Source organism: Apteryx rowi, unplaced genomic scaffold, assembly GCF_003343035.1.
Source record: "Apteryx rowi isolate R43461 unplaced genomic scaffold, aptRow1 scaffold_153, whole genome shotgun sequence".
Classification (NCBI taxonomy): domain Eukaryota; kingdom Metazoa; phylum Chordata; class Aves; order Apterygiformes; family Apterygidae; genus Apteryx; species Apteryx rowi.
Window position 1 is genome coordinate 1025413 of NW_020447786.1, and position 24189 is coordinate 1049601.

At 38.7% G+C, this 24189-nt stretch overlaps 1 protein-coding gene across 1 annotated transcript in view; it reads right to left on the reverse strand.

Moving 5' to 3' along the window:
* Window positions 1-839: 839 nt before the first annotated feature.
* The window catches only part of TAF4B (TATA-box binding protein associated factor 4b), a 52196-nt gene continuing 28846 nt past the window's right edge, over window positions 840-24189 (reverse strand). The window contains exons 9-13 of the mRNA XM_026059173.1: window positions 23334-23506; window positions 20359-20489; window positions 14876-15001; window positions 13790-13846; window positions 840-965 (exon numbers count right to left, since the gene is read on the reverse strand). Coding sequence (XP_025914958.1) covers window positions 840-965; window positions 13790-13846; window positions 14876-15001; window positions 20359-20489; window positions 23334-23506 — 613 coding nt within the window. The remainder of the gene's footprint in view (window positions 966-13789; window positions 13847-14875; window positions 15002-20358; window positions 20490-23333; window positions 23507-24189) is intronic.

Consider the following 24189-nt stretch of genomic DNA (forward strand, 5'->3'; position numbering starts at 1 on the left):
TCCAAACAAGAGTTACTTTTCAGGATTCTGTTCACTATGCTTGGGTCACAGGCCAACCCGTTCATTCAAGCAGTGTTGAGGCTTCATGAGAAAGAGCAGCAAAACAGACAACAACACTTGAATCACACCTGGCAACTCATTTCTCCCATCTCCAGCCAAGATGATAATCTCTAACAGAACTAGGCTGTCAGTCTCCTTGAAAAGAACTTATGCAACCTCAGAAGCTTCCCAGGTCCCTGAAATGGTTTATCTCCTGCACAACATTAAGAGATATATTAAATCAAGATCTGTTAAAAGCATCTTAAACGTAATTTTAAAATGAAGGATGGGCCAGAAAAGGAGACCTGACTCACTCCTGGAATGGAAACAGAATCTGAAGGATCTAGCTTTTTTTGTTCACTAGCAGGGCGAGCTCATGGTATATTTAAAAAGAGTCCCTGTGCCTTACACACGGGAAAACAGCCTGCAGCCAAATCTAAGAGTCACAGTCATTTCAAGAGCCATCCAAAACTGCTGTCATGAGTTCAACTGATGGGCCACAACAACTAGCTGCTGTGGAAGACTATCACGGCCTTCATTACCTTCCACTGCAGACCAAAGTTTCTCTGAGCCATCATCCAATTTAGCTCTTTGCACATATTACTCTTATCCACAGTTTTTCCTGTAACATACAATTAACATCCCCATTAAATTTACCAGAAGTAATCCTTCCAAACACCTAACATGTAGACTGGTTTCTGTACAGTATGTATCCAGTCTTTTACTGAAATAATTCTCATTTCTCCATACAGAGAAGGATGAAAATAATCCAGTAGGAAGATACAACAATGCCATGCAAGTCATTTCAGTACCTCCAGCCCAACGTTTGATGAATCCAAAGGCCTTTTCTTTCTTGGTCCAATGGCTGCCAAAGCTGTGAGGTTAGCTTCTCTCTGTTGCATTTGTGCTAACTCCAACTGTTGCATCTAATTTAAAAAGAAAATACTTACATTAATTATGATATACAGTATTCTAAAGGGCTTGTTCCCTTTATTGACGCTTCAGACAGTTTGTGATGCTTACTGAAACAATGTGTTTGACAGCAGCTTTTAACATCTTCCCGGACACTTCTAATAGATTCCAATAATCAGTCATGCTTAGAGCCTTGAAATACTGACAGTCCTAGAGATAGTATTGCACAAATAACATTTTGTGGAGACTACATTTGGTATCAAGACAGTCTCAACAGAAACCTCTTTGCTGGTACCTCAACTCTTGAGCTGTGGCATTTCTGGTTAGCAGAGAAAACATCTGATCAGAGCTGGTGTAAGTGGCTGCACTTAAGTTGAAGTTGCTTAGCTCTGTAAACTTAGCATATCCTTTACTCAATTCACAGTTTTACAATTGCACAAGCAAGACATTCTACATTTCTTCCATCTATGTTACCTGAACCTAGCACTCAATGTTACCATTCTAAAATGTCATATTATCCAGCGAACAGGATGTTGTCAGTTCACTGATACTCTTCATTTTTTTTCCCCAGAACATATTTGAACCTTTTGAAGCAAATTAGAGACACACCTGACACTGCATATATTTATTTTCAGTCACTTGATCCCAAAACTCTTCAACACAGAAATCCCTAGAGAGGGCAACATCTGCCTGGGTTAATTTAGCAAGTATGTGATTTTATTTTATTTTTTTTAAGCTGGATCAGACAGCCAGCAAATCTCTTCAATGACATTTTAAAGAACCATCCAGCAGCAAGACAAGGCTCCCCTTTTAAATGTTTGGGGATAGGAAATAATCTCTAGAATGAAGAAGAAAGGAGAAAAAATATCATGGTCAAGAGAAAAAAGGTTTGTTATGTCTGCATTTCAAGGTGCATACCATTTCACTCTGTGCAGTAACTACAGATGCCAGCTGCTCTGGAGCCCAACCAAGTCTGCTGACAGACTTCCTAGTTTAGACTGATCACCTTGCTAATGCAGTTCCACTTCTCCCAGATCAGTCAGCTGTCTCACAGACCACGGGGTGGAGGAGACCTCCCACTCTCTTTAGAAAAGGGGGCCTTTCTATTACCCAGGTTGAGTTTGTCCTTACATACAAACTTCTGGGTTTGATGTTACTCCTTAGAGGATCCGACACACAACTAGAACAGCACCTTAGCCTGTCCTCTCCTCCCTCCCACAATTTACGAAATCTGAGTTTGAACTGCAATTCTTTACATAGGTTGGTGGGGGCGGGGGAGACGTTAAAGAAAGTACAGTCACTCCATGATAGGAAAGCAAGCAGTTCTCCTCTCCTCTCTTCTGATCATAAAAGAGAATTAAGTTTCCTCATTCAGTGAGTTCAGATGTTTCATTTACTAAGGTTGCAATACACTATGCTTTTGCTTGCTTTTCAGCCCTTAGAAATCCCATTTAAAGGGAAGAGAAATTCAGCTGGTAAAAACAACCAAGCTTGTACTACCTAAATGGTATTATTTTCCCATTTGGTACTACTCAAATAAACTAGAATCCACAATGAAAAATATTAAGTTTCTTTTTTGTAAATCTGTTAATATTATTTGTTCTACTATTATACTTCAGAAAGGTAAAGTTGTTCATCCCTCAATGACGCTAGCAGCTTCATAGAAAGTATTGTAGAGACTAGACTATTGTTAAAAAAGGTATTTCAGTGAAGGATTCCAAAAAAGGACATCCTCCCTTTAAGACTCAAGTAACACACACACACTAAGGATCTTTCAACACAAATCAGGGAATACAAAAGGTTGACATACACATGTTAACATTTTTTTTTCCTTGGGAAAAAAAAAAGATATCAGTTAAGAAAACAACACTATTTACAAGTCAGCTTAGATCATATTATGTAGACTTTTGCTTACAGAAATGTAGCAGTGCTTCTACAACACTGGGCATGATCATTCACTTATCACACGTACTATTATTCTTGCCCACATGTTCAGTGTAAACATTTACAAATTTATTCATCAGAATTACTTCAGTTCTGCATGTTCAATACATCCTCCCCCCTTTTTTTTTTCTTGGCTTCTTTTTAAGTGTACAGTAAAGTTTTCAAGAACATTTAAGAAACTAAGGTTTTGTGTCCCTTAAAAACTTGAAAAATACTAATGTTCTGTAGTTGTCCAAGTTACCTCCAGCTGGCCTAATGGTATAAAATGTTTGATAGGACGGATATTAAAGGGAAGATTTTATATATATWTTTTTTTCAGAATATATTTATATTTCAGAACATACTGAGAATGGAGGGAAATGACTAAATCAAAAGCTAAATCAAAACTTCACACAAACTGAAAACCTCAGTCAAACACTGAGGCTTAGAAATTTTTTATTTGAAGTTTTCATCATTCCTTGTATTAATCAGAAGCAGTAAAATGCTGAGATTCTGTGGCAGAGGCATTTGTTGACTTCCACCCCAACTACTCAGCCCTCCAACAAACACGCAGAGAGCCACCATTGCTTACAGGCAACTGAGGTGAATCAGTTTCCACACTTTTCCACTAGCAACATAGTTCAGCTGCCACAACGTTCATACATGTGCTGCAATGCTCTTGCCACAGAAGCACATATTACATGTCATGCACATGGCAACTCTTTAGAGGAAGACCAAATGCTAAGTTTCAAGGATATGCTCCAGTGAAAAGAAAACTCAAGATGGAAAGATGATTTGCCTCACTTTTAAGAGCCATTAGACTGAAACCTAAGAGCTCTATACAGATAAATGAAGCAAATCATGGATCTCAAAGTAAGCCTAGTTAAAAAATTAGCACCACACACCCCACAATCATACAAACCACATACAAAATTACTCCCAATGCAGTCCTCGAAAGCCTTCACTACAGTTAGACCTCTCAAAATTGATGACCGCTGACCATTTGGTAGCTGTCTTGAAACAGCACTGATATAAAAATCCCTTCTCTTGTAGAGCCGATGTTGACAGGTTGCCACAGTAAAGACACAGGACAAGAGCCACAGCTATGAAATAACAACTGAGGCAGCTTATGGTTAGCATCAGTGCGTGGTGCAAGAGGATGCAGTAGGGCAAGAACGCTGTTTGGTGGAAATCAGGCATGCTGCTCTGGGCATGTAGACTGCACAGTGTCTGCACACATTCACTCATTCGCCCCAGGAGATTCAAGCTGGCAAATCATGCTAGAGACACTGACTCCTAGCAGAAGCGAGCACTGCTGTTTGAGAGCAGTACTGATAGAAAATCCACCAACGCAAAGGGCAGGATGACACCTGGAAGGCATGAGAAGGAGATGCACTTTCTAGAAACAGAATTGATGCATCACGCAATTCCCAAGATGATGCTGGAAATGCATGCTACTGCTATAACTGCATGTTTTTCCCAATAAATTTTTCCACCTCAAGCAGTCAAAGAATTTTTCAGATCCAGAAGAATCTGACCAGGGTTTTGGGGGAGGGGTGTGTGTGGAAATCATAGCCTCATTGCAATCTAGACATCTCTTAGATTTGAGAACATAAGACAATTTAATTTAAACAAGGTCCATAATGGACTGAACTCATCCCCATTAAGAGATATGGGCAAGTGTCCAAATTATATTACTGAAGCCAGCAAAGTCGTCTTTAACAAGTTTTGTTCTTATAAAAGCGTAATATTAAACGTCCAAGCATTATGTGAACAGTTTAAAGCAGAGGATCAGGAGAAGACAGAAAGACAACATCAAGCGACGCCTGAGGATACTGACTTGTTAATTACTGTTGGAAAACCAAGATTAGGAAAGAGCAAGAGGCAACTATGTTGATCAAATCTTTCCTTTTTAACAGACATTTTGGTAGCACACAAGTTAGGGCAGAAAAATCACTGGAGCAAGTGGAAGACAATAAAAGTAGTACATACATTTTATTGAAATATATGATGTAGAGAAGTTGCATCTGGTATTGTTTTCCTTCTAGGGGTCTCTTTTTAATATCAGTATCTCTGACTAAAATTGGGTAAAAATGGAAAATGTCATACTCTGGTTTGTATCTTGAAAACATACCTTTTTTTTCCCCCAAGATGGAGGTGCATAATGGCAACTCAAGAGGGGGAAGGGGAATCTCTGTCACACATCAACCCACAAACCGGCAGGGTCCCCCTCAGCAGATGAAGCAGATTAGATGGAAAGATGCTGCCATTCCACCATGACACAAGAGCCGAATATGTATGTTCTGTTCAAAATTCACTCAGCAGGGAACGGTCTTCAGACAAGAAGCAAATCAATGTTCATGCGCCTCCTCCAATCCTTCAGATTTTTACATACACTAAGAACCATAGTACAAACAGTTCTAAAAAACCTGTATATAAAGATCAAATTGCTATAAAAATGTCTCAGAACTTGTAAAATACTCTGTTGCTGCTGGCCTTTTTAATAATAAAAATAGGGTTTAAAGTCTGGTCTTGCAGGAAAGCAGGAATTTCTAGGGTGACACAGTAACCATTTTAGTTAATCTGACCTGCAGCACAAATCAAAAAGTAAGGTATGTTTTAAAGTCCTCCCTTATAGTGAAATGGCATTTGTAGCACCGTACTAATCACATAAAATGAAAGGTTTTAAAATTGACCCGTTCTTTACTCAATCCTCTCCAAGAAAAACATGTCCTTTTCTGCTCACAGGAATTGTATTTCTCACTTATGATGTCTCATACTCCACATTTCAGAAAATATGCAAAGTCTATTTCTACCCTACACCAACGACATTTTTGGTGGCATTTTAATATTAAAAAAAAAAAGAAATTTCAAGTTGCATAAGACAACAAGAAGTATTTCAGTTATGAGATGCCAAGACTTTTTCTTTAAGCAATTCTGCTAAAGCGGGAATTCCTAAGGCTAAAACCTCTTCAGTCCTAAATACTGACCAAAGAGTAGTTACTAGTGAAGACAGTCTGCTGCTTACAGTGTTAGGCAACAATTAAAAAAGCATCTTTTCACCTTTTCTGAAAGAGGTGCAGAGTTTCTGGTTTTGGCTCCCACACACAAAATAAGTAGGAGATATCAAAGCAGAACAGAATGATACTTGGTTTGCAGAATAGACAGATATTTTTGCAGATATTTCTTCTTTCAACTAAGAGGAGTATCTCAACAGTGACTTCACTAATATCTAGAAGGGAAGGAAAGGGAAATCACACCTCTTAATTTCCAACCTGTAGTCTCTAAATAGGAATCGCTGGAGCTGTTTCACATCCCATATAATACTGCATGTTGGTTTTTAACTCTTTAGATTATTAAGTACATGAAATGCAATTGTTCACATTATCAGAGCTCCACTAATCCAGGCTGTGCAAACCTTGCAAGATTTTCCCAATCACTGCAAGGAAGAATCTCTTAAATACTTAGGAAATTTGTATTCTACTAAAAAACAAACAACCCCCCCCCCCCACACACACACTAATTTATACCATCTATTCCATGATGTGTATAGTAGCAGAAGGCTGTATTATCAAATGGGAGCAAAGAAGAGCTATTTAGCTTAATCCATGTTCTCCTTTGAAAAAGAGTAATAAAAGCGCTCGTGCTTGGTCACAAAGTACACAAAGGATTCAAATATTTGATATAAACTTTTGCAGAAGACAAATGAAGTGCATGAAACCTTTGTTCTCTAGATCCTCAAGAACAGTTTTACTGGTGAAGATTTTTCTAAATTAGAGACAAGAAATTAAGCATCTGTATTAATCAGGGTTCATGGAGGAATAATAGATTTGAGGTTAAAAGCCAAATAGATAGCACTTGTCCAGCACGATGCTGACTGACGACATGCATCTTAATTTATACCATTGTTCACTTTTGAAGGACTCTGAATATGCAAGTACAGAAAAAAACAGAGATGAATTTTTCTCCCCTCTTCCCAAGTTTAAGCACTAGGGAATTATGTTTAGAAAAGCAAAAATATAGTCTTGGCAAGGCAGTAACAAATACAGCTGTGTAGATGTAAATGAGCTCAGAAGAAATGCTGATAAGACGTTATGGGGAAGCTAAACACGACAATTCCGGACATGGTTCTAACTGATAGGAGGAAAAGAGACTAGAAAGCACATGTGCAAGATATTGGGTTTATTATCAAGAAAAGAAGAGGGGATCATGATGTCTCCACATACAATACTGTATGACAACAGAGTACGGGACAGATTAAATAAAATATTTAAAGTAACAGAAGAACTGGCAGGAAAGGAAACCAGGGAAGGCTGAAGACAAGTTAATATATGCCTGAGGGTTATGTGTGCTATCCAGCAATAAGTACATCAGGAGTAATAAAAGCACTAAAGTAGATGAACAAGAATTTGTATAACTTGCAGAAAAAAAATAAAGGAAAGAAATAGGCATACAAAAGAGGGAGGAAAAGCACCCAATTCTTCCATCTTCCAAAGCAAAGAGATTAAGTCATATATTTGTAAATATTAAAATATTATAAAATAGATAAATCAAAGCAATGTCATCAGAAGTCTGAATATGACATATCACATTTACTTCTGCACTGATGCAAGCTGAAAAAAGGGAACTAAACACCTACTGTCCATGGTAAAGAACTAAATGTTGAGGTGCCTTTTAAGTCAGGCTACTTAACCCACCAAAATTGCTTTCATCTCTTATTTCTATCCATTCCTTTTTCTGACCACCTTTTTCAATTAAAGTTCCAGTGAGTTTCATTGTATCCTTCATTTAATATTTTGAAAGTTTTCTACTATTCTCAGTTGCTTCTCCCTTCATTGTCTTTGGAAGAAAAAGCTCCATTTTTTTTGCATTCCCTTTAAGCATTTTAAGAAACTTGTGACAAAAAAAGAAAAATAAACCTTAAAAATCTGTTTTTAATTCTGAGCCTCTCACAGTGGTTGTCATAAAGCTCAGCGAGCATTGCTGCTTCCAGCCTCTACCTTTCCTGTACAAAATTTTCTGCCCTACAGGTTGAATGCCGCTGAATACCAGAGTTCTCATATGGTGGACATTCTCTGAGGAAAATTGACATTTGAAGGCTGCATACTTAAGCATTTACCATCTTCTCCTCTTGCCTACGATGCAATTTCTCTTTTTGCAATTACTTCCTTTCAAACTGTTTTAATTAGCCATACAATTAGTTTCCACTGACTTTTCCCTCTGTTGCAATTTAGATTTAAAAGTACAAGGCAGGATAGTATACAGTGGTTTGACGTGCAGCCCTACCTTATAATAGGGTTGTATGCAATACTGTAGGCTTCTTTCAGTTTAATATTCCATAGGCATGCTTCAGTGGCAAAACAGACCATACAGCGGCTGTGCCCCCCAAGACCAGATGCCTTATTTATTTGGCTGCAGTAAGATGTTTTGGAGAATGACAGAAGCACTTACCGGCACAGCAGTGCAATTATGTGCCCACTGAACTATTTTTTCCCTCCTTTGATATTTGACATTCTCTAATAAAGATAAGTAGATTCCCACAGGAAAGAAAAAAAAAAATCCATGGTGCAGTGACTTCTCAACTCCTGGCATCAAGTGTCAAGCTCTCTTTACACATGGTTTTTAGACACAGCCTACACTACTTTCATTGTGTGGCCAAGAAAAAGGTTACAGTACCATACCATAACAATATACGCTAACTTTCATTGTTACAGCTGCTATCATTTGTGAAAAGACTGTTCAATGACTGTTAGTGGATCTTCATTGATCAGAACAGCACATTGTCCAACCCTCAAGAGATTACTTAAAATATAGTTCTTCCAAATGCACATCATGAATGATTTTCAACTGCTGTAACACTGCCTATTCACTCACTCTTGTGTAGTCTCAAAACTAAAGAATGTTTAAGACTTGTCTTTCACCTGCAGGTTTCTCCATCCCATCGTTCAGTCCACCCAACACTTGTTCCTGGTACAGTACTTTCTGGTTCTTCATCACCATCTTTTGTCCTGTTAAAATAGATTTTTTTCTCAGTCCTACAGTCTGCTTGATTAGCAAGTTTCCAGTCTGAGGTCATACTTGCAGCTGGTTACTACTTGGTGTCCATTAGTTTCTAGTAGAAATTTAGAAAAGGCTATTTGAACACCCACAAATACACTTAATGTTTTTTGCGGGGAGGTAGGCTTTTGTTTTTCCACTAGACAAAAATAGTTGCTATCATCTTCCAACCAGCTGGTATTAAGGTACCCTACATAGTACTCAGCTGCTCTTCTCTTATGCTCCTTCAAAACACCAGGATGAATGCCACAACTCCAGGGATTTGGTTTTAGTTTGTTCAGTAATCTAACATTTTACAGGATTTCCATCTCTAATTTTCTGCAAGACTCATAACACTAGGATTTTCAGATGGTAGCTGTTCATTATTTGTAGGAATACATTGCAAAGTAACAAAACATGTCTGTTCAATAATCGTGGTTTCTTCGACATGCAGAAGCAGGTAAGAAACAGTAGAGGACAATAAAGATAATACAGATCAGATAATCAAGCAAAAGCTCTCAGGATGTCACTGAAGGCTCATAAAAAGCCAGTTGATCAGGAACCTTATTTGCAGCATCTAGCTGTAAGCATCCAAAGAAAGCAAACTAAGGAGATTGCCTCTTCCTGCCACAAGAGTAGTCTTTGAGAATTTGAACCATTAGGGCCAGAAGACTAAATACAGAAGCAGCACAAGAAGAAAAAAGGAAACAAACAGTTTGAGAATTGTGGGTTGGAGAGAGTAGGGAAAGCAGCAGATAAAGAATTAGGTAACAATTACCCGTTACCTGAGAACATAGGGCAAAGTAAGGGAAAAATAGTGGGGATGGGCACATGAAATAGGAAAAAAAAAGTGAGTTATTTTTGAAAACAGGTACTGCAGAACAGTTGAATTTCAATCATTACTAAATGACACCCAGGAACTCTCAAGAATCATGATGACTTTTTCTTCAGCATTTTCGCTGAAGTTTGTTTTGTCTTTACAGAGAGTTAGGGTTTGCTATTTTCTTCCCAATCAGTTCATACTGAAGGTATTGAATTTTCTCAGCATCTCATCTGTTGCTGTCTTGTGACATCCGTGACAAAATCTTAACAGTAAAATGCACGAGTACATCAAGCTGGCAGGAACAAGGGACTAGGAAGACCTGTGCAGTCCTAAGTGACTAGAGTCGCCGGAGCAGCAAGGAACAGGGCAGGCAAGTTTGCTGTCCATCTGTGTGCTCCTTCCCCTTGTTAAAGATACAGCTGCTCACCTCTCTCTCTGATAGATGCTGCAAGGTACCACATGGTAAGAGCCTAGATGAAGGTAACTCTTGTGGAATAAGCTAAGATGCTATCAATGAGGTATCTGTTCGCCTACTCAACCCCAAGGAGCAGTACGCATACTATTTGAAAGGTCTGCCCAGTCTCAGCATTGAACTTTCTGAAATCAGATACTACAAGCACACTCAGTTTTGAGGACATGAGACACAGAAGTATAAAAGATCAGAGTTTAGATTTAAGTTCACAATATACACTGTCACATACTGACATTTTCACAGGTCTTCTGTGATGTTCTGTTTACACTGCATGCTTGCTTATTTGATAGTATCCTACAACAACTCAATTTAAGTAAGGTCATTTCAGAAGAGAAATGAGGCTAAACAAATTCGATACAGCTACAGGAATCACATCAACTGAACATTTTTCTTATAACTAAAAGTACAGCTGAAAGTAGAACAGGGAGTGGCAGAAAGCATCTAGGGAAGTTAAGGTTTAAAGTAAAAGCATCAGTGACTTGTGCGAGGACTGTACCCTCAGTCAGAATGGCAGATTAGGCTGAATGAAAAGCAGGGGCAATTTGCCCAGGCTTTGGGAATGCTGTTATACAAAAAGGCTGGCCTATGAGGTGAGCAAGGACAAAATTCTTGAGTGGATAAAGGAGCAGCTTCGGGCAAGCCTAGCAGCTGTCTCAGAAGGAATGCATTTTCTGTAGGTATTAAAATTTGCTGAAACAGGTGAAAGGGGGAAGTAAATAAAGACCTAATTTATAGCAAGCTACAGACTAAGAACACAGGAAAAACAAGTGACTTGGCATAGGGGAAGTTTGAGGTAATAGGTCACGCAAAAAGGGACAAAAAGGTCACAGCAATTATGTATAGCCTTTTGGATAAAAGAATACATTGCCAAGTCTCTGGATGTACTTCCAGCAATTTTAAGATGTTGCCTGCAGCTGCAAGATGACAGTACATCCTGGATTTATAAGTATTCACTGTTATGTACACCCTGCATTTTGGGAAATATTGCTAGAGAACATGCTCAAAATCTCCAGGGCCATTATCCCCTCACCCTCTCCTTTCTCCCAGCAGGTCACCATTAACATATAAAAGCCAGTCTGGAGGAAGGAAGACCCATATTGTTTTCTTTCTTAAAGAACTACAAGGAGACAAATCAGATTAGTCTTTCCAATGGATACTCAACCAGAATGATCAGGAAACGATCCAATTCCAGCTGACAGAGGTATCAAAATTCCCCAGCAGTTTGGTTTCTTAGGAGCAGGCTACACTTACAACTTGACAAGACAGTAGTAAGCCTTTTCAGGCTTTCATCCCAGGGTACACTGTGCTTCTGAGTTACCAGTTTCAGCCTTGTGATATTTGTTGATTTTTACTTTGCTCTTATTCCAGACTCTGCTCACGTTTGCATTTTTTATGTAAATGTGAGCTGACCATTTATCTCCAAACTGTCAATAAAGTGTCAAAACTAACCAGTTGCATTTGGGCTCATTTAAACTCAAGCTCAGGACGGATTTATACAGAAGGAAATCCATGGCACATAAGGTTGGTTGCCTGTGCTGTAACCGAAATCTTGAAGTGCTGGTTGCCTCATTCTTAGGAGAACAAAACAACAGAACAGAGGGCGATGCCAATACAAAGATTTGCATTATCCAGAGAGGCAGATCTGCCTCCTCTTCTTTTGATGAAGCAGCTGGAGACAGTCACTCAGGGAGCAGCAAGGAACTGATGGAAATGCAGGACAAGTGCAATGAAGGCTGTGTTAATCTGGCAGAAGATAAGATGTATTAAAGGATGTGAACTCAAGAATAATAGAACACTAAGCACTAAACTCAGATAGCCTTCTCCACTCTGTTGGCTCCATATTTGTAAACCTGTAAGCCACTTTTAAAGAGACCTCACTAACAGTGTTAACCAGTTAAAAAAAGGAAAAGAAAAAAAGAAACACACCTAACTTTTCTATTCTAAATATCTAATTCACAGAAGATTTTTCAAGTTCCTATACAAGTTCCTATACACTATTGTTCAAAGAAAAAGAGAGAAGTTACACAAATGAATCATGTAAAGGTTTGCAGTGTTTTAATAAAGGGGGGGAGGTGGGGACGAAAATCAGACAATGCAGAGGTAAAACCACCTATGAAACAAGGTAAATTAGCATTCATCCACTGATTGCCGATCCTGGTGACCCTAGAGGCAAACTGAGAAGGGCTTTAAGGCAACTTTTGTACTCACAAATTATAAGCATGGAAAAGTAAAAAGTTGTAAGAAGAAAAAAATGAATTAAAAGACAGATCGTAAAATGATAAGAGAAAAGAAGGAACCTGCTTTACTAATTTCTTCTACTTTGGTGGAAATCCAGAACATGGATTCTAACACTATTTTACTGGATTTCCATTTGTTTTGCCTTGGCTCCTACATTAATCCAAACAATAAGGGCCTTTAAAGCATTCATAAATAACCTGCTGCTGCTGCTGGCATCTAGGAGCCAAGTGCAGCAATGTTAAGCAACAACAAATTTCATAGTTCAAGAGGCACAGTTAAGGAAAAAGGTTGCTCAGAAAATCATTCTCATTTAGCACAAAGATCCTTAAAAATTGCATGAAATCAGTCAAGTAACTATAGAAACCAATTTCTTCAGCTCTGTATCACACGTCTCACACCTCAATTGTCTTTATTATCACAGAAAAAAAAAATCGTCTGCTGTCAGATCCTTAATCAGAAATGTGAACAGGCTTGATGATTTATTCAGCAGGGAAAAGAATCTGTAGGTCAAGTGAAAAATTTCACACACACATACACACGCACACACATCTTCAACCTTAGGTACTTTCATTTCATTCTGTTCCCAGTAGCTCTGGGGGCAACTCCAGTGAGATCCAATATTAAGGCTCAATTAAAATAAGCTCCAATTAGTGGAGCTTTTTTCTCTCAGGCTAGAAAAGTCAGGAAATGGATATTGGGAAATGTAAAAAGTCAGCTACTGAGAAGAGGCTGCAGACATAAATGAACTTATTTGTTGATTTCTACAGTTGCTATGCAGAGGCCTCTGGGAGTAAAAGCTTAACCAGTCTAAGCTATAAACTAAAACCCCTGCAGCTAAACATGAACTGTGTGAAACAAGGGCTCCATTCCAGAACAGAAAACTGCTGGGCCCAGAAAATTAAAAGCCAGAGGCATTTTCCATTTAAAACTAAATCCCAGTACCGCCTCCCAGCCAAAGAATTATAAGCAGTATCAGATTTACAAAACGAACAATTACCCTGGAAAAATGTAGCCTATTGTACAGTCCCAGATGCTAAATCTCAAAGTTTTTTTGTTTTTTTTTTTTCCCTAATCCCACATTATATTCCTACCAAGTGTGCTGCTGTAGTTTACAAAGAACCATTTCTAGAGAGGACTAAACTATGAAAATAAAATGTTAAAAAGCAAGCTCATAATTCATTGACCTCATTTGAAGTACTGCCCTTGCCTGCAGCAGTTCCTGTCCTTCCCCAAGGCCTCTGCAAATGGTATGCAACAGCAAAATAAACCCTGACCTAATTGCCAGGACAGGGCTGCCAACCTTCTCTCATCACACAAAGGCAGGCATGGTAGCTTGAAAGTCCTACCTCTCTTGCTTTCTGCTTTAAACGCAGTTGCTCTGGATCTTCTTTATTGGAGCGACTCTACCAAAGGAAGGGGAAAAAAATTGAATAGAAATTACTAGCATCCAAACACCACAGCATCCGTTAAATATTTAATAAATGACAGTTCTCTCTTGTGATTGAAAGATYTAGCTCCAGGGGTGAATGCCTCAATCCAGACTGGCTCCCCTCCCCCCCACCACACACGTACAACCCCCTCTCCCCCCATCTGGGCCGGCTGCCTCTGTTATAGCCTGAAGGAAGATTAAGCTGAAAATGATGCTAATGCTGTCAGTCAGGTCCAGTCTAGGCATGATGTTGTTCATGTCAGTAGCAGACACTTAAAAGGGACAGGAAGTACAGAAAAGAAGTTGTACTTGTGCAAGTACAACAGGATTCTTTCAAGCCTAGATCACCCTTCTGCCCAAGTGACTCCAGAATTCAACGTGAAAGCAAAACAAAAGACTGTAAAACAAACAGAAGATCAAGTTGCATCTCATGGTGCAACATTTATTGATCTTTTCTGTTTTTGAGGGGAGAGAAGGGGGAAGAAGGATGCTTATTCTGTACCAACAATGGCTAGAGCAGGGATTCTCAACGGCTAGGCTACCAGCTAGAAGCAGGTTAGCTCTCTGATCTCAGTATAGACAAATACCCGTAGCTGGGCCTTGGATTTCATGAGACTCCAACATTAACAAGCACAGTGAACCCATATTTTGGAACAATGCCATGCACAGATAAGGAGAGACACATAACTGTTTTAGTACCAGAAATAAAAAGACAGAAAGGAAGTTTAAGACTATGTTAATAGACCTCTTTTGTTTCACCCTGACCAGTAGGAATGATCTTAGAAGAAGACATCACTCCTACCACTCATTTGAAAGAACTTCCATCATAAAGAATGTAAAAAGCTCAGAGCCTTTTCTGTACGGCCTGAGCTATCCTAAACATCAACATTTTTTAGTTGCAAAGTTAATAGTGACTTTATTTAAAGCAGAAATTGGAGAAAGCAGCAGATGCTCACCAATCTAAAGAACACCACCACTTCCTTGGAATGCAAGAAGTTCTTACCTTGGCTGCTCGTAGCAACATTTCACGTTCCTCTTCATCCTTTCGCTGCTTTTCTAGGTGATCAAGCTTTTCAAGAAATCTCAGCTGTGCTCTAGTGTCACTAGATACGATGTACTTATCACTCCCCTGGAAAGAGACCTTTGTTATAGACAAGCAGGCTTCCACATACACCATTAAATCCACATACACCATTAAAAAGCTACGTTGAGTCAAACAAATTCAACAATTCAAGTAGTATAGCATTATCTTTTCAAAGCTGAAAAGAAAGGTAGGCTGTTTAAAAAAAACTTCAGACAGTAGGTATCCATTTACATATCTCCTCTCCAAAGAACCATGTTTCTTGTGGTCTGCGCCTAGTCAGTGGTTATTGAACAAGTGACATTATGAGAATATAGTTCTACTGTATTAACTATAACACCGCTCTTACTAAAGGCTAAAATCTTTTGTTTTAAATAGCATGTTCATATCCAACACAAATATACATACAAGACTCTTCTAGACAGGCTGTTACGTGGAAAAAAGAGGGACTGAAAATAGGAGACCCTCACATCCAAAGGGAAAAGGATATGAGGAAGAGCAAAAAAAAAAATTAAGATCTGAAACTGCAAATTTGTAGAATTCAATATTCTATGTTTCGCAGAATTTAAATTAAGCCTCATCCCAAAAGATGGGGAGATTATTTGTTTGGTGGGAGGGTGTTGTTTGTTTGTTGTCTTAGAACTAGCTAAAATGCTTCTTGAATGGCGGGGGAGAAAGGCAGTGAGATGATGCATTAGATACTGTTTAGTATAACTTTAAGAACATATACTCTTGCCTCAGTGAATGCTTTCAAATCATAGAATAAATTACACTGAAAGGGGACCCATGGAAGCCATCTGGTCCAACCCCCAGCTCCAAGCTGTGCCAGTGAACACCAGTGATTAGTTCCAACAATAATGGGACATGCATCATTAAAAGAAGACTAAGATCCTTTTAGTATAAATTACTGATTTGTGCTATTATTTCACCCTCATTGGAAAGTCTGATTGAGCACTAATTTTACTTTATATAGCTGGGAAGAAAGGCAGAGAAAGGAAAGATCTTAGATATGGCCCATAGGCAACAAAAAGCTAATTTTTACTACTGCTGCTCTTCTCAAATGCAGGGTTTTTTGGTGTGTGTGTGCGTGTTTAAAAAAAAAAAAAAAAAGTCATGCAATGGCCAAAGGGGATTAGGCAAAACAAGGCAGCAAGCCCATTCTACAAGAGTCACTTTGCTGCCTCCTGTTTGTAGCACCCTCTTCTAGCTTGCATCCTTGGCTCTTCTTTCTCTCTTACTTTGTGAGCTCCTCTTTCATTGAGGAATTTGTCTTTAGGCTTTTAGCAGCCAAACACACTGCATGTTTTCAGGAGGCCTTTCTTCTCACCACTACTCCAATCTCACAATCTGCATTAATAAAGCAATTATGATATGCAATTATTCTGGAGTAAAAACAGCATATTGTATGGGTATATTTTAAGTATACAAACCCTCAATGACTTCAGTTTCCTAGTTTTCAAATGCACTATATTCAGACTCTTCTTCCCACACCTAGTGATCTACTTTTAGAAGCAGGCAAGGAAAGCAGAAGTCATGCTGTGGGACGCTGTTGTCTCCCAAGCTGAAATCTCACAACCCAGCCCAAGCATGGAGTCAATCCCTCTTCTTGTATGAGCTTTAGTCCTTTTCAATGAGCTACCACATTGTCCGCCTATCACCAACTGTGACTCAGACCACACCATGTGTTGTAACCAAGGAGACTGTCCTTCTCAGAGTCTGTGGTTCTGCAGAAGAGTTCAACAACACACCTTTCCTCCACCATGTTATTGCTTTAGATTTTCTACTGCTACCCACAAAACATACTACTACATGAATTAATCTCAGTACATTAATACAATTTGTTTTGAAGCTGCAGTTTATAATCCACCACCATGCTGCAATCCTTTCAAAGGGACAAAGGAAAAAGCCGTATTACCAGAAGATTATTTTTCAAAGTTGAAAAATGTTTCACTTTGGAATGCCAAAAGTCAGAGTTAAATACTTGCTTTTAAAACCAAATCAAAGACCCTGTGCCAATTAGGAATGCCAGTGACTCAACCAGAAGTGCTCCAGCACAGTATCATAAGCAGTATCATACATGAGATAAGAAATGAGCGTTCATTACACTATTTCAGCTCATTAGCAACAGTTAAGTTGCACAAAATCAGGTCTTTAAGAGAACACCTGCAGTTACATTGACATATCTACTCAATAGACCTGTTCTCCACGATCATTTAGCATTGTAATTGCTTAGACTGAAAAAATTATGTTTTGCACCTGTTTATAATTCACAGCCATAACAGTTATGAGGGAGCAAGCTGGATTCAGATTTTGTCCTTATAACTTAGCTTCCTTTTATAAGGCCAAACTGTCCCCAGCTACAACAGTACAATCCCAGTGAAAACTGAAGTTACGTAAATGTAACTGAGTACAGAATTTAAGTTACTGATAAAGCAAGTAGCCACTATACAGAGAGCATGCTTAGATTTTCATGTGCTAAGACTGAACTTGTGTAACTAACAGTTTAAAAAATTTACTTTAACTGAACTAAATTTAATCTGGAATTCACTGAAAGTGAAAGGAAAAAAAAAAAGATTTTTCACTATCTTGAAAGAAGCGATTATTTCCATACAACAATAGCATACTAGTGCATCTATGCAATCTTGTCATGAAATTCCTTCCTCCACACTTTTTCTTCTTCTCCAAAGAAATCCACATGCTCAAGACATCTCCACAGATGCACTCTACAGTTTGGCCAACTTGTATCAAAATTTTAACCTCAGGTTTACACATATTTGAAACACATGCAGCACTAAATTGCAAAGCATTCCCAGGTACATCTTTAGTGAGAAAATATCTGGCAACAAGTTCAAAAGCAGCTGTGTGCCTTGTCCCCGATTTGTCATTTCCTTTCTAGACTGTCACATATTTGTAAATGAATCAGAAATCTGACTAAGGCAGTTGCCATTTAGCACCAAGAGCGCAACCCATGTCCAGGGGCACAAAGAAAAAAGATCACGCATATGGAAGCTCATTCTAGCTCGGTCCACCAGGCCAAAAGTTGGAAGAATCTCTTAACAGTTCTTCCACATAAGCTGAACAATTTAAGTCATGTTGAACTACACTGCTGTGGACAGAGGGCATGGATAACAGTTACAAAGGCTCAGCTATTATGGAAGAACCTATTGGGCTTTGGCCATTTATATTCAATTCCTAAACTAAATCAAAAACAGAAAAAAATCTCTTAACCTCTTATAAGTTACTTCAATAGTCTGAAGTTTGACTGAAGGCAGGGGAGGAAGTAGGCTGGCAGTCTGAAAGGATTTACCCCCTTGCTTTAAGGGGTAAGCACAAAACGTAGCTATGGAGCTGCCACACTATATTGCCACATTCACAGTACAATTTAGGGTTTCCATTTTTTATTGCTCCTGCACCTTCAGCAAATGTGCAACACCACACACCACAATACCATGAGCCATGCGTTCATGAATCCTAACCATAGGAACATGAAACAGTTGTCTTGTGTTATGCAGAATCCACACACAAAAACATTTTTAATCACTGTTTTGTCCAATTGTCATTATTAACTCTGCTCTTGGCTATCATGCTACCTGTCACCTGAATATTCTACCTCAGCAGTTCTCCAAATTATAGGAGAGGGGAAGATGCAGTTGAACAAAACCAGCTAGCTAATCACCTTTGTGGTCTTACTAGCCCTAAATAAGTGCATTGCAACAAAGGCTGCACCACAGACATCAGCTTACAACAGTCTGAAAGCCTATTCCTTGCTTTGGATAGCAAGACCACCATGACAGTTTTAGATAGAAGTTAGTAACTTCCCATTATTCAACTTTTAACATATAGCAAGAGAGGGCAAAAGTAGGGATGTACATGTTGGTAGGCTTTTACCCTGCAGATTCTTTCTCTCTTAAGGGCTATCAGGTGAAAGCTGCTCAGCATGAGCTCAACAAACCAGAGAGAAGAGTCTCCTGAGTGGGGGTGTGTGGGGGTGTGTAATGAAACCAGTATAGACAAAAATCAGTATAGGGGAACCATCCAATTCTCTTGTAAAGTCTTTGGACAAGTCTCAAAAACATGGGAGTCCATACTGCAAATTAGCCCAGAGAGAAAAAGAGGGAAGGGGCAAGAACTGGGGTGAGATGGAATAGAGGGCTATATAAATACATAATAGGGCTCTATAACACTACTATGTTGTGCTCTTGAAGTTAGATGCTCACAAGCTTTTAGAAATCTATCACAGTAATATTACTCATGTGGGACCACCCGAAAGTGCAATCCTATAGGACATTCCTCTATGATGTAATACTATCTTCCTACTGGAAAGATGGTATTATAAGATATTATATTCATTTTCAACCATTACAGCTTTTTTTTTTTTGAGAAAACAGAAAAAGAAAGTTTGTTGCAGCCTTACAATCTTCCTATCTTTGCTTCTGGCACATCAGTCAGTCCAAAACCTATCAGTTTTCCTATTGCTTTAGTTCAATGAGAAAGAAATCAGTCATACCAAAAGCCCACTGTCCAAAAATACCCCCTTGCTATCTTTGACATTTGCAAGACACCAAGCCCTAGCAGTTCCTCAAGATTGCAGCTTACACCTCACTTCTGTTCATGAGCTTTATCAGATCTCCCACTTTGGGAGGACAACACAGGATGTGTACAAGTTTACAGACTTTCCATAGAAAATTGTATGTTTTTTCTATATTGTATTTTTTTCTTCCCATGTCCTCTTCATACCCCAGCTGCCCCAGACATCACTATAAATACTTGGAGGTTTCCAAACATTTTCTGTTCTTCAGTATTGCTTCTCCTGTATTCAAAAGGCTACAAGGAGTCTGTTCAAGAGTTGAACTCCTACCCCATCAGTTGCTCCTGTTATACTGGAAGTATGGATAAAGTTTCTGTAAATAACAAACTCGCACAGTCGACAGAATTAATTTCTAACTTCCAATTCTTTTTTTAAAACAATTTGATACTGAAAAAAGTGAGGACTCATTCAGTTTCCAAGGCTTTCTACTGAGCCAATATTGCAGCTCTACTAAAAGTAAATGCATAAAGAAAATGCCAGTCCCTATTCAACACAGAGCTGATTACAGAGAGCATTCAGAAACAGTTTTAYGTCTACCAGGTGACAGGGATTTTGCATTACAATCACCATTTCTATGGAACAGGAGAAATGCATGCATTTACTTGTATTCTAGGTTTTAAGAGTGCCTAACAAGTTAAAAGGAAAATATGAAGTAGTTGTAGTTAGAGGCTATAAATAGTTATGACAAAACCACCTTTTGGTAGATATTGAAAGTGTACATATTATATATGATGTGCCTATACATGGAAGAAGTTTATCTTCAAGGCTGCAAAGCACGAAAACTTCGGCGCAAAGCTTGCTTAATGATTTCCTTTACCTTATGGGTTGATATTCTGTGCTGAGCAATTACAGTTAGCTTTTCTAGAAGCCCTCGTAATCTCTCCTGTGTAGCATGGGAGATCAAGTTCACAACATCAGAGTTAAGTTCCATAATGTCATGCCTTTTACCTGTGGAAGCAGAGAAAATCCATTACGTGTTTTAGTAGTAGCTGATAATTGAAATAATTAGCACAGTAGGTATTCTGTTCCCCCTGGAAGTTATACCCATTATGAATAAAGGTTTGGAGATTATGATTTTCCTGGTAAAGTCACAACTTCAAAGATCTTAGACATTACATTAATAAAACTTAGCCTGGAGCTTCAGAAAATATAGACATTGTTTCACTTAGCCTCTAGAATCACTCTCCTTGCAAGGTCATTTATAGGACAAAGTTAATAAGAATACAAATCAAGCTTCATGTTCAGGGAGGGGAAGAAATGGTAGCAGTAGAAATTAGTGCCATATTCTGTTAATTTCAGTAATTAAAAAAAAATAGAGAATTACATTTTGCCCTGCTTGACACCGTGCTTGTTAACAACTCATGACATTTATTCAATGAACAGGGATGGTTTTTGCAGCACACTCCAGGCATACAGATGCAGGACCCCTCTCACCTACCTCAACCAACAAGCATGTGGCAGACTGACCCAACAATCCCAAGGTAGCAACTTGGAAAATACAGATCTAGTCCAACTGAGGTCATCACGCCATCACCTTCAACCTGTTCTCTCCAGCTGCCACTCCTCTCTCTGTTCCCTAACGCACACTGCTGCCTCTCTACACTTCAACAGCTGCTGTCAAGGCTGGCAACAGCTCTGGGCAAAGCTGTCTGGACCCTATGCCCAGAGCTAGGTGTTAACCTCTCACAGTCACAGACAGCCGATGGAGAAGCATTCTAGAGGTTGACACAATCAATCTCTCAGCATAGTCCAGCCAAGATACCTAGACAACGCTGACTTTTCTTTTGTAGACAGACAGCCGTTTTGCAGACTTTATACACAGTACCTAGCAGCAGCTCATTTTCTTGCCCCTTGCTGCACTTACAGTAGCTGTAATACTTTATGATGCAATATACAGCATGCACTTAAAATCCATTTTAGTATTTATTGCCAAGCTGAGTATTAAGAATGGATAAACAGTACACTGCAGAAAAACTCCACCCCTATGCATTTTGCCTTCATTATTCATTTTCAGTTAGAATAGCAATCTCTCAGGAAGAATCTATGATATTATCCCAGATATGATCAAAATGTTCCCACAGTTTGATCTCACCCAGTAAATATTAAGATCCCTGTCTAAGGCTGTGCTTTATCTCAGTGCAAAGTTAATTTTGCTCAAGCACCTTTCAAAACTTCCTCAGCAGTTCTCCACTAGTCTATTAGAATACCTGAAATAAGTCAGTTTAAAACAAAACAACAACAAAAAGGACCCATCCCCCTCAAGACCTCCCTCCATATACACTTCCTAAACAAAATGGAGCTCTCAGTTCAAGAACAGAAGCTATTTTCTGAATTAGTGTACTGCCTGACAGTATTCCTTTCCTTGCAATCAAAACACTTTATTTACAACATGAACTAAAGCTATCTTATTATTAACACGGAACAGCTAGCATGAGAGTCATGAAACAGTCAGTCTTATACTTTCGATCTAACTGAACCGTCATTACATCACAAAACAGACTATTATTCTAGAAGTACATTTTCTTCAAGTCTTCAGAGATTTTTCTTATATCTGCTTTGAATGGATAATGGTTAACTCTACTGAATTTTGAGAAAATCTTCTAGGCACTAATAAGTATCTTCCAATGTGTATTTTCCCTTTTCAACTAGCAACACAACACTGACTTCACTGAACTATACTCTATACAGCTCACATGGCACATTTGGCTAATGAGCTTGGGATGTATTTAAGCAGCAGATAGCATTTGCATGTTACATGCTCTTCACAGACTAGCTGCTTAACTTGGACTACAAACAAGTTGCACATAGAACTAGAGACAGAAACATCACGTGATCTTGTAATTAGACCATTTTAACAGAATTATTACTGTCTATATGTACTGCAGCATTTCCCAAGTGCTTAACCATAAATGCTCATGGTTACAGTAAGGCAAGCTACCAGGCAGAGAACATTAACAAGGAGCTGAGCAACATTCGTCTAATTTGCTGTAGCGGGCAGTGGTACCAACCAACGCGGTGCTCATATTCTGTTACGTGCTGTACAAATACATACTCTCTGCTTTGACATAATGCCACATTGCCAAGCAACTGTTATAATTTTGCTCAGAAACCAACAAGTGAATAGATACATACTAAAAACCTTCCTATCACATTTTAGTCGCAGACACTGACCACACATTTCACAGTATTATTCACTAATATAGATAAAATAACATTGACAATTCTTTTGTATAGAATCAGTCAAAAACTTTTCCATAGAGGGAGTGAAAAACAAAGATCTGCCCTGTGTGTATTGGCAGTATGAAACCTTTTCCTAATCATGTAGGAAGGATCTGTAACATTGGTCTACAGTGTACATAAACCTGAATAGGCTGAGGAATGCTAAACTGCCTTTCATAGCATGGGGCAGCTTTTACATGTCTGATCAGGAGCTGCAGAAATAGAAGAGCAGACTTAAGACTTTGACACTAACATTTATATGGCTGTTGATGTGTTGCACTGTACAACAGCATTAGATTGAAGAGTAGTAAGTTGCTCACATACTTCTCACATGTAAAAGTAGCACTAGTTTCTCTTTTTCTGGTTGCGTTTCAGACTGTTTCCACGTAAAAAAATAAAAAAAAACAAATAAATAGAGCACTCATCTTGGAAGATCAAGCAAAAACTTAGCATAGAATGGTCATGAGTCAAGGTGGTAGATCTTAATGGCTCCTTCTTCTTTAAGGACCATAGGCTGGCTGATGGACAAGAAAATACTACATCCATACATATTAGTTACTTATTTGTTCTCACCTATGCTCAGGATCTTCTTCTGAAGAGCTTCTGAGGAGAGAAAAGGTTCATCTGCACATGAACGCATCACTGTACCAATGAGTTCACTATTTGTTGCCAAAATGCATGCATTCTCCTCGTTAAGACTGACCCCAGCCATAGAAGTCACATCATTTATGTCATCTTCATCTTTACTAAAGAGAAAAACAACATGTTACGCTTCATTCAGAATGAACACAAAGAAAAAGACTATTTTATCAAACAGCCACATTCACATACCTTGGAGGTTACCTCTATACAATACACATTAAGTGTAGGAATGGACAGGGAAAGAAGTCCCCTAAAATCTTTCACAGTGCAGGGAAGTGCCTCTTATCATTTGGCTTAACCAATGCCTCAGATACTAGGCACGCAAATCCTTTATAGGAGAGGAAATATTAGAAGTGAAATTTTAAGCAAGTTTGGAAACCAAGGATTGAAGTAAACTGGGATTGTTTATTCCTTATATGTGCTCTCCCTCCCCCACCGCTACTCTTACAACAGTAGGATTTTATTGGCAACAATATTCAGAAGGCAAAAAAGTCAATGGCTCATTGCCGAGTCCACAGAAAGTCACAGATTAACTGAGATGTTCTAAAGTTGCAATTCATCAGGCAGCACTAAATGATGAGTGAAGAGGAATATTGACTCATACTATAAAAAAGCTCAATTGCTAAATGAGACCTGTATTTGACTGCCAAAAGTTTTCAGAACAAGTGTATTAGCTTAAACTTGTCTTTCATTTTTCTTTTACTGAGTTCCCTTAAAAATAAGAGACAAATGCTCCTTGTCTAGTACACTAAAAAACCATCACAGACCTTGCTCTTTAAATCGGTTC